Below are 12,974 nucleotides of genomic sequence, written 5' to 3'. Positions count from 1 at the left end.
CTATTTACCTTGTTGAATCCATAATTTCCCAAACTTAATTGGCTCCCTGGACTACTTGCTCCGCAGAACACACATAACCAGCCTTTGTAACTGTCTGCACAGGAGAGAGTCTAAACTCCTTAGTGTGACACTCCAGTCCCTTCAAAATTTGGCTTCAACCTGCCCCTGCATGCTCAGCTCCCATCATGACCCCCAAGGCACTCTCATCAGCTGCCAGTCCCAGCTTCCCCCTGCATTTCCTTCCTCTGAGGCTTTCCTCATGCTATTCCCCGCCCCTCCCACTTTTCTTCTGATGCAATACCGCTCATTAGTCTTGACAGATGTCACCTCCTCTGGGAATTCATTACTCTTTCCTCTGAGGTCCCTGTGCTCAGGGGAGACTGAGGGGAGCCCTTCCTTTTGCAATGTCACTGTTTCCTGAATGTGGGGTCATGTGCAAGTAGCTATGCCTGTGGGAAAATGTAATTCAGAAAAATATAAGGAAAAAGTACAGGTCACCAAAATATCACCACTCAGAGACACTGCCAATAAATATTTTGGTGACATTGCTTTACGAAGGCAGTGTGCACTTAAGCATGTGTCCGTGCGTGCGCACACACACACATACGTACACACACTCCCCTAGATGCCCACTTATAGTACTGGGTGTATACTAGATAGTTCGTGCTGTTTAATAAACTTTTTTCTTCAACAATTCATCATAGATACTGCCCAACATCTTCTATGTTCTTTTCAGTGGCTTCTGGAGACCCTAGATGCTCTGTGGTAGTATCACAAAATTCTTTGTAAAAGAACAGATTCCCCAGGCCCTATCCCATACCTACAAACCTAGATTCTCTGAGAATAAGCCAGGAATTTGCATTTAAACCATATATTTTAAAAAATTAATTAATTAATTTATTTTTGGCTGCATTGGGTCTTCGTTGAGGAGCGCGGGCTTCTCATTGCAGTGGCTTCTCTTGTTGCGGAGCACGGGCTCTAGGCACGCGGGCTTCAGTAGTTGTGGCACGTGGGCTCAGTAGTTTTGGCTCACGGGCTCCAGAGCGCAGGCTCAGCACTTTCAGCGCATGGGCCTAGCTGCTCCGTGGCATGTGGGCTCTTCCGGGACCAGGGCTCAAACCTGTGTCCCCTGCATTGGCAGGAAGACTCCCAGCCACTGTGCCACCAGGGAAGCCCTAAACCATATTTTAATTTGAGACCCTTTCCCCCCCACAATGTAAATGTACCATCGTTTACTTAACCGATCCCCAACCGGTAGACATGTAGGTTGTCCCTAACGGAGATTACAGATAATAGCACAAGGGACAGCCTTGAGTGGCCACCTTGCCCACATGTCCTATTGTTTCCATGGGACAGACTCCTAGAGATGGTATTGCCCCATCAAAAGGTGCTTGCTGGGCTTCCCTGGTGGCGCAGTGGTTGAGAGTCCGCCTGCCGATGCAGGGGACACGGGTTCATGCCCCGGTCCGGGAGGATCCCACATGCTGTGGAGCGGCTGGGCCCGTGAGCCATGGCCGCTGGGCCTGCGTGTCCGGAGCCCGTGCTCCGCAATGGGAGAGGCCACAACAGTGAGAGGCCCGCGTACCGCAAAAAAAAAAAAAAAAAAAAGGGTGCTTGCCTTTTACATTTGGACACACTGTTCTAGCCCAGGAGTTCTCAAATCTAGTCCCTGGACCAGCAGCATCTCCTGGGAACTTGCGAGAAATGCACATTTGTGGGCCTCACGCAGACATACTGAATCAGAACCTCTGGTGTGGGGCCCGGATATCTGTGTTTTCACAAACCCCCAGGTGATTCTGATTCATGCTAGAGCTTGAGAACCCCTGCTCTGGAGCTGCCCGTCCATTACCATAACCATCAGCTACATGGGGCAACTTAAGTTTAAATCAATTTAAATTAAATTAAAAAATGAGTTCCTCAGTGGGACTAGCCACATTGCAAGTGCTCTGTGCCCGTGCGTGGCTAGTGGCTGCAGTGCTGGACGGCACAGATAGAACATTGCCACCATTGCAGCAAATCCTACTGATTATACACAATTCTCCAGAAAGGATGAACCACCCACCTGCTCATGCCTACATCCTCCTTTTAATTCAGAAACATCAGAAAGAACCTCCATGGACATAAGAGGGGTCCAGGGGTTCTGGGGCTACTTGAAATGGATAATTTAAATCCTCACCAACGCCTCGAGGCATTGGCTTATTTTTAGGTATGTTGGGCAGGGGAGCATTTGCTTTTCCTTATGGTCTGGTTCTCTCCTGAGCAGAATGAGGTTATCCGCTCGCAATCCCAGCAGAAATCATCACATGAGGACAGCTGCTCCATCCTGAGACAGCTGGAGGTAAGACCAGGGTGGGGAGGGAGGGATGCAGGAGTCTCCATTGTCTGTCAGGTGACCTGTCAGTTGGTTCTCAGGAGGAGGAAGATGTCTGCCCCATGACTATCTACTGGCCTGGGTCATGTCTTGACATGTCCCGACCTTTTGTTACAGGCAGCCTCTGCTACAGATCTTGCTGCAGAATTTTGTCCCTGAGGCTCTCTTTGTCCATTTTAAAGACTCTCCCACTTCAGGGAACCTATCTCAGGCCCTTGTGCCTATAATTTCATCCCAGGCTGGTAAATTCCAGACAGATCTCTGCCTCAGTCTTTTATTCTCTCTCCCCCTTGTCCTGGCTGTGGCCTGTTCTCAATCAATAATAGTAATTACAAACATTTCCTGAGCCATTACTACATACTAGGCACTGGGCTAAGTGCTTTGCTTGCATTATCTCATTTAATCCTCACAACAGCTCTATGAGGTAGGTGGTATGATCTATTTTACAGATGAGGAAACTGAGGTTCAGGGAAGTAATCGCCAACATCATGGAGCTGGGATACTGCATGAGCTTTGCATTGCATTCAGCTGCTAATAATAGGGACCCAAAATAACAGTGGCCTAAGCAATAGAAGTTTATTTACTTTGTTAAAACATAAATCTGGAGATAAACACTTCAGGGCTGGTCATTATGTCATCAGTAACCCAGCCTTCTCCTTTCAGTTTTTACATCTTTAGTGTGTGGCTTACATTCTCAAGGATGCCTCATGGTTGTATTATGGCTGCCAATGGCCCACCCATCACATACACATTCCAAGCAGAAAGAAAGTAGGGAAGGAAAAAAAGGCCTTGCTAATTGAGTTAGTCAGCTTAAAAGTTTTTTCCCTGAATTCTCAGCCAGTGACTTCTGTATCTATGTCTCACTGGCCATCCCTATTGCAAAGGAGGGTTGGAGATATAACTTTTAGCCGGCACATTGCCACCCCGAATACAATCAGCATTTTGCTATTAAGGTATAAGGGGAGAATGGATAGCAAATGCCTGGCAAAGATATGACCAGAGAGTTTGACTGCAAAGCCCTGTTCTAATCCAGTAGTTCCTGGCCCAGGAACTACGATCCTTGGTCATTTCCCTTCCTTTCTCTGTGGCTTATTTCTACTCTTGGCATGCAGGTGGCAGAAAGGGTTGGCCATGCCATTCTCTCATGCGCCACTGGAGGGCAGCAAAGCACCTCTCAGGCTCAGCAACCTCTCCCAGGACTCGGGGATGGGGAATGTAGACTTGCAGGCAGGGCCCAAGTTCAAGGAGACTCTCCTTAAGTTGGACACATGCTTGGGGTCCCACATCCTCGGCTTTGAGCCATCCAGTGTCCAAATGCTTCCTTGGGGTTGGGACTTGTGCTGTTCTGCCTCTTGGGGTTTTGAAGGCCTAAAGGGGGACACAGTTTGGGAAGGCTGACCAGGCAACCCCAAGCATCTCCCCCTGAAGACCTCTGCCTGAAGCCCTCCAGCAGCTCTTTGTTCCTTTGGCTTTAGTAGGAACTCCTGGAACCTCTTTTCAAATGCAAATACTCTAAGCAAGAGAATTTGTCTTAATAGCAATGGGCTCACTTAGAACCCACTTTTCTTACCCCCCTGCTAAAGATCGCTTCCATCTCCTCTACTCTTGGAACCTTTCCACTTAACTTCCATTTCATCCTCCCCTCTGGGAGAAGTGGTGAGACCAGTCCTTTAATGGGAGGGTTTTGCATAGGAGTTAAGCAACCAGGCCCTGGGAACAAATGCTTGGGTATGACTCCCAGAAGAGTTGCTTCCTGGCTGTGTGACTTTGAGAAAGTGACTTAACCTCTCTGAGGCTCTGTGTCTCACCTGTAAAGTGGGGATTAAAAATTGTACTCACTTTGTAGGGCCGTGAAGATTGAATAAGATACTGCAATGTACACGCTTGGCACAGTGCAGGGCAGAGAGCTATAAACATAGCTATCATTATTGTTGTTGTTTATCCTGTAAGTCAATAAAACCTCAAATCACCATCATCTTGTTACCAAATAATTGTCCAAATAAAGAGTTGTGCCCATGGTCAGGTATTAGACAACTCAATACAGAGGAGCTAAACACAAGTTCACTTTTCTTCTCTGACCTCAATATTCCTCATCTGAAAACTGGGGCAGTTGTGAGGATAAGTTAAGATGATGTGTGTAATATGCCTGGAACATTTTAGGTGCTGGACATGTGTTGTCACTGTCACATCAGGCTTTAAGAAATGTTTTTAATCATGTGATCTTTTTTTTTTTTTTGGCTATGCCGTGCAGCTTGTAGAATCTTAGTTCCGTGACCAGGGATTGAACTCATGCCCTCTGCAGTGGAAGCACAGAGTCCTAACCACCGGACCACCAGGGAATTCTCAACCATGTGATCTTTTAATGCACCTTTAGAATGAGGGGGGGGCTCTTGCTGTCATATGAGGAAATGCAGCCCTGGGAACTGAATATTCCAGTGTTTGGGATGGAGGAAGCTGCCTGGTGTGGTGGTTGAGAGACAGTTCAAACCATGGCTTCCCTCTCCTGGCTGTATTCCTTAGAGCCTCAGTTTCCTCACCTGGAAAATGGGGGTGTGAATAGGGCCCTTTGGGATCCTTATTTGGAATGGTCTGTACGGAGCTGGTGGGAACAGGGCCCAGTTCACCTTTGCAAGCTGAGAACTCAGAGTGACAGGCAGGAAGCCACTGAAGCACTCATCCCAGAGCAGCGATTCTCAGTCTGGGCTGCAAGTCAGAATCACCTCGGAGGCTTTAAAATTCCTGATGCCTAGGCTGCATCCTAGACCAAGATGTCTAAATCTCTGAGGCTGGAGTTTGGGCAGCAAATATTTAAATACTCCCACGTGATACCAATATGAAGCCAAAATTGTGATCCAGTGGACTCACAGAAGTTCTCAAATTTTATCATGCATCAGGATCACCTGCATTAAATACAGATTGCCAGGCCCACCCCCAGAGCCTCTGATTCATTCCGTCTGGACTGGATCCCAGGAATCTGCATTTCTAACAAGTTCCCTGGTGAAACTGATGCTGCTTGTCCTGGAACCCCACTTTGAGAACCACTGTGCTCTAATGTGATTTAAACTGAGTGGTGAAATTGGTTTGTTGGATTGCACCAGCATTTAAAAATAACAAGAGGGCTTCCCTGGTGGCGCAGTGGTTGAGAGTCCGCCTGCTGATGCGGGGGGCACAGGTTCGTGCCGTGGTCCTGGAGGATCCCATGTGCCACGGAGTGGCTGGGCCTGTGGGCCATGGCCGCTGGGCCTGTGAGGCCACAGCGGTGAGAGGCCCGCGTACCGCAAAAAAAAAAAAAACAAGATAGAATAGAACAGAACAGAATGGAAAATACTAGAACACACAATAAGAATATGATTTGTGAATCTATAATTTCATTTGATTAGATAAATATATAAAAATACACACACGTATATAAGTATTGGGCTGCAATGTAAAATATATTCCTTCCTGTGGGCCATTTTTAAAAAATGAGTCACCAGCTTTTTAAAAATACTGTAATCCAGTACACATGTAGACACACATACACATATGTAAGTAAACAAAACTTACATTAAACAATAACTACCCTCACTACCTGCAATGCATGTTAGTATTTTCTCTTCCTTTCTTTTCTGATCATTTTATTTCATTTTTTAAAAAAATGTGGGTTGAGGCCAATTTAATGATTAAATTGATCAGCACCCCTTTAGAGGTTTGCAGACCTGCACTTTGGAGATCCTGGCTCCAGAGGGTCCTAAATCCTCATCGCCAGCAAAAGCTTTCATGTGAGGGCTGAGCCCAGGGTGATGACCTGGCTGACCTGGATGGGAATTGGGGTCTGCCACAGGAGAAACTAAAGAAGACCATGGAGCAGGCAGATATGTATGAGAACAACTACAAGGAGATCAACAAGACCTTGGAGTATCTCAAGAACTCGGTTGAGAATCTGTTTAAGAAGGTAAATTGTGATGCCACCAAGATCCTGGTGCAGTTAGGGGAGACAGGGAAAATCACTGATACCAACCTCCCACAGTACTTTGGTGAGTCGAGCTGGGGTAGCAACCTTTTCCAGAGATTTCTATGACCAGACCCAAGGACTTGTTCTTTTGGAGGTAGTGAGCCTGGTGGTGAAGCATATGGGCACTAAAGCCAGCTTGGTTGGGTTCAAATCTTGGTTCTACTCTTACTAGCTGTGTGACTTTGGGCAACTTTCTGAACCTCTCTGTGCTTTAGTTTTTTCATCCAAAAAAATATTGGGAGGATTAAATAAAAGAGTAGTTCTTAGAGAAATAGTACATGATCATCTCAATAGATGCAGAAGGAAGTATTTGACATAATTCAACATCCATTCATGATAAAAACTCTCAACAAACTAGAACTAGAAGGAAACTTTCTTACCTGATAAAGGGCATCTACAAAAACACCTACAGCTAACCTCATACTTAATGGTGAAAAAACTGAATGTTTTTCTTCTAAGATCAGGAACAAGGCAAAGATGTTTGCTCTCGCAACTCCTATTCAATATTGTGTTGGTGGTCCTCGATAAGGAAATAAGGCGATAAAAAGTAATGAAAGGCATTTAGATTGGAAAAGAAGAAATAAAGGGCTCAGAGCAGTGCCTGGCATGTAGCAAATGCCTATTAACTATAACACACATTTCTAGGCATAGGCCTTGAACTCAGGATAGAGAGGGAGGATGCACGTACAGAGATCATGACAATTTAGAATGAATGGCTTCCACTACTCTTAGAATAAAATGTAAGGCTCTTAATACAATCTGTTTTTGAGAGGTTCCCAAGACACCTCCCTCCCACCAGTTTCAGTGATTCACTAGGAGGGCTCCTGGATTCAGCATATAGTCATATTCATGGCCCTGATTTATTATAGCAAAAGGATACAAAGCAAAATCAGCAAAGGAAAAAGGGGCTTGGGGTGAAGTCTGGAGGAAACCAGGAGCAAGGTTCCTCTTCCAGTGGGTTCACACAGAATGAGCTTAATTCCTCCAGCAATGGGTTGTGACAACACAAGTGAAATGTTGTCAACCAGAGAAGCTCACTGGATACTCATTGCCCAGGGTTTGGATTGGGGGCTCATCATATAGGCACCTCCAGCATGACACATACCCAAATTCCAGACTCCCAGAAAGAATAGTGAGTATTCAGCATAAATCACATTTTTTATACCACAGTTTAAATATGATGAGCCACTCTTTTAACAGTTAATGGTAGTGGGGACCTTCCTGAAATGCAAATTCCCTGATGCTATCCAAGGGCCAATCTGGTAAGCAGCCCTTTCTAAGAGCAGTCAGGCTTTGCTGCGTTAACTCTTTCTTACCCACAGCCTATCAGGTTCTTTATAGCCTGGCCCCTACTTACATTTTTCATCATCTCTTGTCCTGCTCTCCCTCCTTTCTCACCACATTCAGCCACAGTGCTCGCCTCTCTGTATTTTCTTTCTTTTTTTTTTTTTTGCGGTACGCGGGCCTCTCACTGTTGTGGCCTCTCCTGTTGCGGAGCACAGGCTCCGGATGCACAGGCTCAGCGGCCATGGCTCACGGGCCCAGCTGCTCCGCGGCATGTGGGATCTTCCCGGACCGGGGCACAAACCCGTGTCCCCTGCATCGGCAGGCGGACTCTCAACCACTGCGCCACCAGGGAAGCCCCTCCTCTCTGTATTTTCAAATCCCTCCCCCAACTCATCCCCGCCACAGGGCCTTTGCATGGGCTGTTCCAGGGATACTCATCCCATGCCCAGTTCCTCCTCATTCTCAGATCTCAGTTTAAATGCCCTCCCTCCAGCAAGGCCTCCCTCTGCTGCCCCATATGAAGCTGGTCCTCCCCTACCCACTATTATTCACTCTTACAGCAGTCCTATTATTTAATACTCACCCAGTTTGTCTCTATGTACAGGTAATTCTCATTATCTGAATCTATGAGGTTCTTGAGATCCAATAGCAAGGTTCAGATGCAAATCTTTTTGGTTCCTGACTTTCAGAGAGAATAGAAACGGTATGGGTTGTGTGAGTTTTTTTCAAAAAAATTATCCAGATCCAGTAGTTACTGAATTCAGATAATAGGCATCTGGATAGTGAGGGATACGTGTATTTATTTGCTGAACTTGCCTTTCTCTCCGTCCCCCCATTCATACTGAAGCTTATGTGCTTCATCAGGACAGGGACTGCACCTCTGTTATTGTTTATCGTCATTTTGTTTTTCTTCCATGCACTGTAGCACCATGCCTGGCATGATAGGCATCCAATAATAATTTGTGGAATGAATGAATAAATGAATGAATGAATTATTCTGGTGACTCCATGAGGCTATGAAACACGGTGGGAAGGGCAGCTCCCTCAAACTCAGAGACAGCACTGAGGAAAAAACCATAGTTTAAGGCAGAGCTTGCCCAGGGCTCCCAATTTTTAGTGTAACCCAGTGTTCCTCAATCTTCTTTTCATTATTGTCCCCTAAGGAGCCTTTTTATATTTTTATTTAATTAAAAGTTTTTTAAAAAAAATAAAATTATTTATTTATTTTTGGCTGTGTTGGGTCTTTGTTGCTGCACGCGGGCTCTCTCTAGTTGCGGAGAACAGGGGCTACTCTTCGTTGTAGTGTGCGGGCTTCTCATTGCTGTGGCTTCTCTTGTTGCAGAGCACTGGCTCTAGGTGTGCGGGTGTCAGTAGTTGCAGTGTGTGGGCTCAGTAGTTGTGGCTCGCGGGCTCTAGAGTTCAGGCTCAGTAGTTGTGCCGTATGGACTTAGTTGCTCTGCGACATGTGGGATCTTCCCGGACCAGGGCTCGAACCCATGTTCCCTGCCTTGGCAGGAGGATTCTCAACCACTGTGCCACCAGGGAAGCCCTAAGGAGCCTTTTTAGACATTCTTTTCCCAACTGCTCCACCTTGTGGAATTTTAATACAGTTCATATACCATATAACTGTTTATGTCTTGTATGTATATCTGTACTTTATATATTAAAGAGTCAGATTATTTTTGCTTCTCAAGAACCAAATTGTGCCCTCTAGGGAACGTGTGATGTAACCCAAGAGAAAGCCTTGTCTATAGGAGCTCATGACCTGCTCCACTTCCTGTTGCTACCATTCATCTCCAGCAGGAGGTGCAACCTCTAGCCCCCCCCACCCCCGCCCCCACCGCCCCGGGACTCCCATCTCCCAGCAGCCCTCTTGGTTCTGTTTATTTTTTTCCAGCCATCATTGAAAAGAAGACCAACGACCTGCTGCTGTTAGAATCCTACAAGCGGATCATGGAAATGGAAGTGGCGGAGATGGACGTCCCACCACCCTTCATCAACCCCTTCTGGGGTGGCTCTGCCCTCCTCAAGCCTGCAGAACCCATCAAGGTCATCCCCCCCGTGCTCGGGGCTGACCCCTTTAGTGACAGGTTGGATGGAGGTGAGTTCTTTCTTCCCGGACTTCTCTTTCTACTGCTCAATGACTCAGCCACAGATTCTGAAGTTTAGTTATCCTGGGTACTTTAAAAAAATTGCAACAACTTTGTGACCATTTGATGAACCTTAAAATGTGTAAAATTTCCAGGTTGTCAAGTTATGGGCACAGGAGATTTCCTGATCCTGGCTCCCACCTTCACCCTATGCTCTTGAGACTTGCTCCTCCATCTGTGACCTCCTTTCCTCAGCCCCATCCACATCCCCCAACCCCGTGGTTGAAGTGCCCGAGATGGTTCACGCCAGAGCTGAACTGTGGCCCTGCGGGCGCCTGCACGTTGATCTTTGCTTTTGGAGGCTGAAGCTCATGATACTCCCCCTCGTGGGGGTCTTCCCTTCTCTCCGAAGGTGGGGATATAATCGGCCCCACATAGTTTTTGGAGGGCAGTTTGGCAACACGTTCGGGAAGTCTGAGAAATGGTTATGTTACTGAGCCAGGTTCGGTTTTTGCGATATGCAGCAAGCCAAACGCTGAGAGTGGAGGGTTGCAGCTGAGAGGGGGCGTTATTCACAAGGCAGCGAAGCGAGGAGATGAGATGGGAGAACAAACATCCAAAATCCACCTCCCTGAAAGCAAGGGGCTCGGGTATTTATGGGATAAAGAATAAAGAAGCAGGGTGGTCCAAGGTGTGGGGAGTGTGAGGAAAGGCAATTGGAAAACGGTGCGGTAATCGGGGTTCTGTGCCGGTGTAACTAAGCTGTGGGCCTCTGCACATTCAAGAGGTCATCCAGTGACACTCGCACGTGCTCAGTTAAAGGATTGGTGGTTCCTTCCAGTGTTAACCAGCTCACCTAGAACTAGACATAGCTGAATCCAAGCTCCTGGAAAACAGCTCAGGCAAACACATTGTTTAGGCTAAATGCTGCTTGGAGGACAAGCAAGTCTTTTGTAGCAATAATTAAAACGACCTTGCTTAGTGAAGGCAGGTTACAGGTGAAATGGGGTTGACTAATGATTACCTACGGTTTCAGATACACATGTTGAGTCTGTAATCTCACTTGTGGGGATTGGTCCTTCAAAGAAAAACTTATTCGAGGGTTAAAGATGGAAGTAGGAGGGTGATTGAACTGGAAATGACTGAAATGCTCACCCGTTAGAGATTGGTTAAATAAGTTATAGTTCACCCATGCATGCCATGGAATACTATGCAGCCACTAAAAAGAATGCAGTGGGCTGACATGAACTGACATGTATATATGGCATCTAGTGGCCAGGGATGCTGCTAAAAATCGTGCAGTGTACAGGACAGCCCTTCACAACCTGATTTATAATAAAGGGAGGCGGAGAGAGAGAGAAGGAAGGAGGAGGAGGAGGAGGCGGAGGAAGGGAAGGAGGAAGTTATCTTGATGATGCATATAAAAACGAAGAGGATGTATACTGCTGACTTACAGTGGGTATTTCTGGGTGGTGGTTTGCAGAGAACTTTGCATTTCTAAGTTAATTCTGTATTGCTTAGAATTTTCTTTAAAATGACCTTGCATGACTTGAGTAATCAGAGGAAAAAAATTGGTATTTTGAAAAGCTGCCCCTCTTCTGTGAGCAACGTTTCAATTGTGCAGGTGTGCCAAGGAGGGAGGGAGGGGATGGCCAACAGGCGCTCATGCACAGGTGCACAGGCGTACACACATCTCCTGTTTGATTTATTCAAGGCACCTGAGACTTAGCAGGAGTGAAAACTGGGGCTGATGTCAGCCACCTTAGCACAGCTTCCCTTGGCCCTTTGAGTGCTTAAAGGAGGAGGGTGGCAGGGCACAGCTGTTGAGAACACTGTCCTCACAAGGTCAGGAATGTACAGATGTTGTCTTATTTCCGTTCAAGGGAATGTTGATAAACATTAGGTTCTCTTAGCCCACTAGCCTCTATGGCTTGTATGTGTGAATTAGAAGAGGCAAGCCCCTCTGGGCAGATTAATTAGGAAAAGGAGCCCCTGATGGGTAGACAGGGCTTGGCAATCAAGTGGGGGGCTGGATTTCAGCCCGGTAGAAACAGGTGTCTTTGTGCAATCTGCATCCTGAGCAGCGGCACGTGGTTACCCTATCTCCTTGATACTAAACCAAACTCATTTTTACATCCTCATCTTGGAGAAAAAAACAGTTATTGTCTGGCCATCCCTGAGCAGTACATCTCTGCCTGTCCTCCCCCTCCCTGGACTTTGAGAATTTTTACACTCCAACCCCCAGCACTATGGAGGGACACCAAACCAGGCTTGGATATCCTTGAACAGGGCAGAGAGGCACTGTCCCTGGGAAGGAAGCCCACCCCCTGCTGTGCTGGGTTTGATTTCCAAATTCCTCACACTAGTCCCATCTTTGGCACAGTGGACCAACCCCTGGACCACAGCAGCCTTCGGCAAATGGTGCTCAGCCACTACACTGCAAGAGAGTCTAGAAACAGGGATTTACACATGGACAGCGTGCCTGAAAAGGGGGACGATCTGAGGCCCAAGAAGAAGTTAACAGTCTGAGGTGGACATGGCCATGTTTGTACCATAACCAGAGAGAGTAAATGTTTTGTTCCGTAACCCCGGTGCCTCTTCACATTCATTACTAAGAGACTGGGGTGCTGGAGCCACCCCAGGATGGGGTAGAGGAGCAGGAGGGTCGAGTTCCAAAGCCAGCAAGGGGACAAGAGTGGTGTGAGGTCACCACAGCTAGGAGCCAAAATACTGATTTCACGTCCTGGAACCAGTGCGGCAGACGCTCACAGGTGGGAACCAGGAGCCTTGGAGGCTGTGTGTGTGTGTGTGGGGGGGGGGGGGGTGGATGAGTGTGTCACTGTGGAGCTGTGTCCAGAGTGTCTTGCCCAGAAACACAAACTCCACTCGAGCGCTCTGGGCTGGGGCCTCTCCCGGGCCTGGCCGTGTCTCTGTAGGAGCCCCAGGTCACAGGTTCTGGACGTGGGGGATATGGGTTGTTGTAGGGTTTGGATCATGATGGGTCATCATGGCGTGGGGGGCCCCTGAGTCCCTGCCTTCCCAGCTTGCTGTTGGCTTTGAAAGGGACCCCCCTTCCCAGCAAGTGATGTCATTGGAGCTGACCCTGAGCTCCTCCTCCGGGGGCTCTGGTGTTGTTCTTGAACCTTGAAGACTCGCTCCAGTTCTGACTCCTTCAACCACCTGGACCCCCTCATACCCCCTGGTCGACCCCAGCTGCCACTCCCACTCCCAG

General features: G+C 47.4%; 1 protein-coding gene across 1 annotated transcript in view; it reads left to right on the top strand.

Annotated features, from left to right (window-relative positions):
• The window catches only part of CCDC63 (coiled-coil domain containing 63), a gene marked incomplete at its 3' end in the record, with an annotated part of 28,150 nt that extends 15,879 nt beyond the window's left edge, over positions 1-12,271 (top strand). The window contains 4 exon segments of the mRNA XM_079942468.1: positions 2,264-2,338; positions 6,195-6,387; positions 9,550-9,753; positions 12,126-12,271. Of these exon segments, the coding sequence (XP_079798594.1) occupies positions 2,264-2,338; positions 6,195-6,387; positions 9,550-9,753; positions 12,126-12,271 (618 nt within the window).
• Between the last annotated feature and the right edge of the window lie 703 nt (positions 12,272-12,974).

This window comes from Stenella coeruleoalba, assembly GCF_951394435.1.
Source record: "Stenella coeruleoalba genome assembly, chromosome: 14".
In the NCBI taxonomy this organism is placed as follows: domain Eukaryota; kingdom Metazoa; phylum Chordata; class Mammalia; order Artiodactyla; family Delphinidae; genus Stenella; species Stenella coeruleoalba.
Note: the sequence above shows the minus strand (reverse complement) of the source record. Positions and strands in the feature narration are given on the sequence as shown.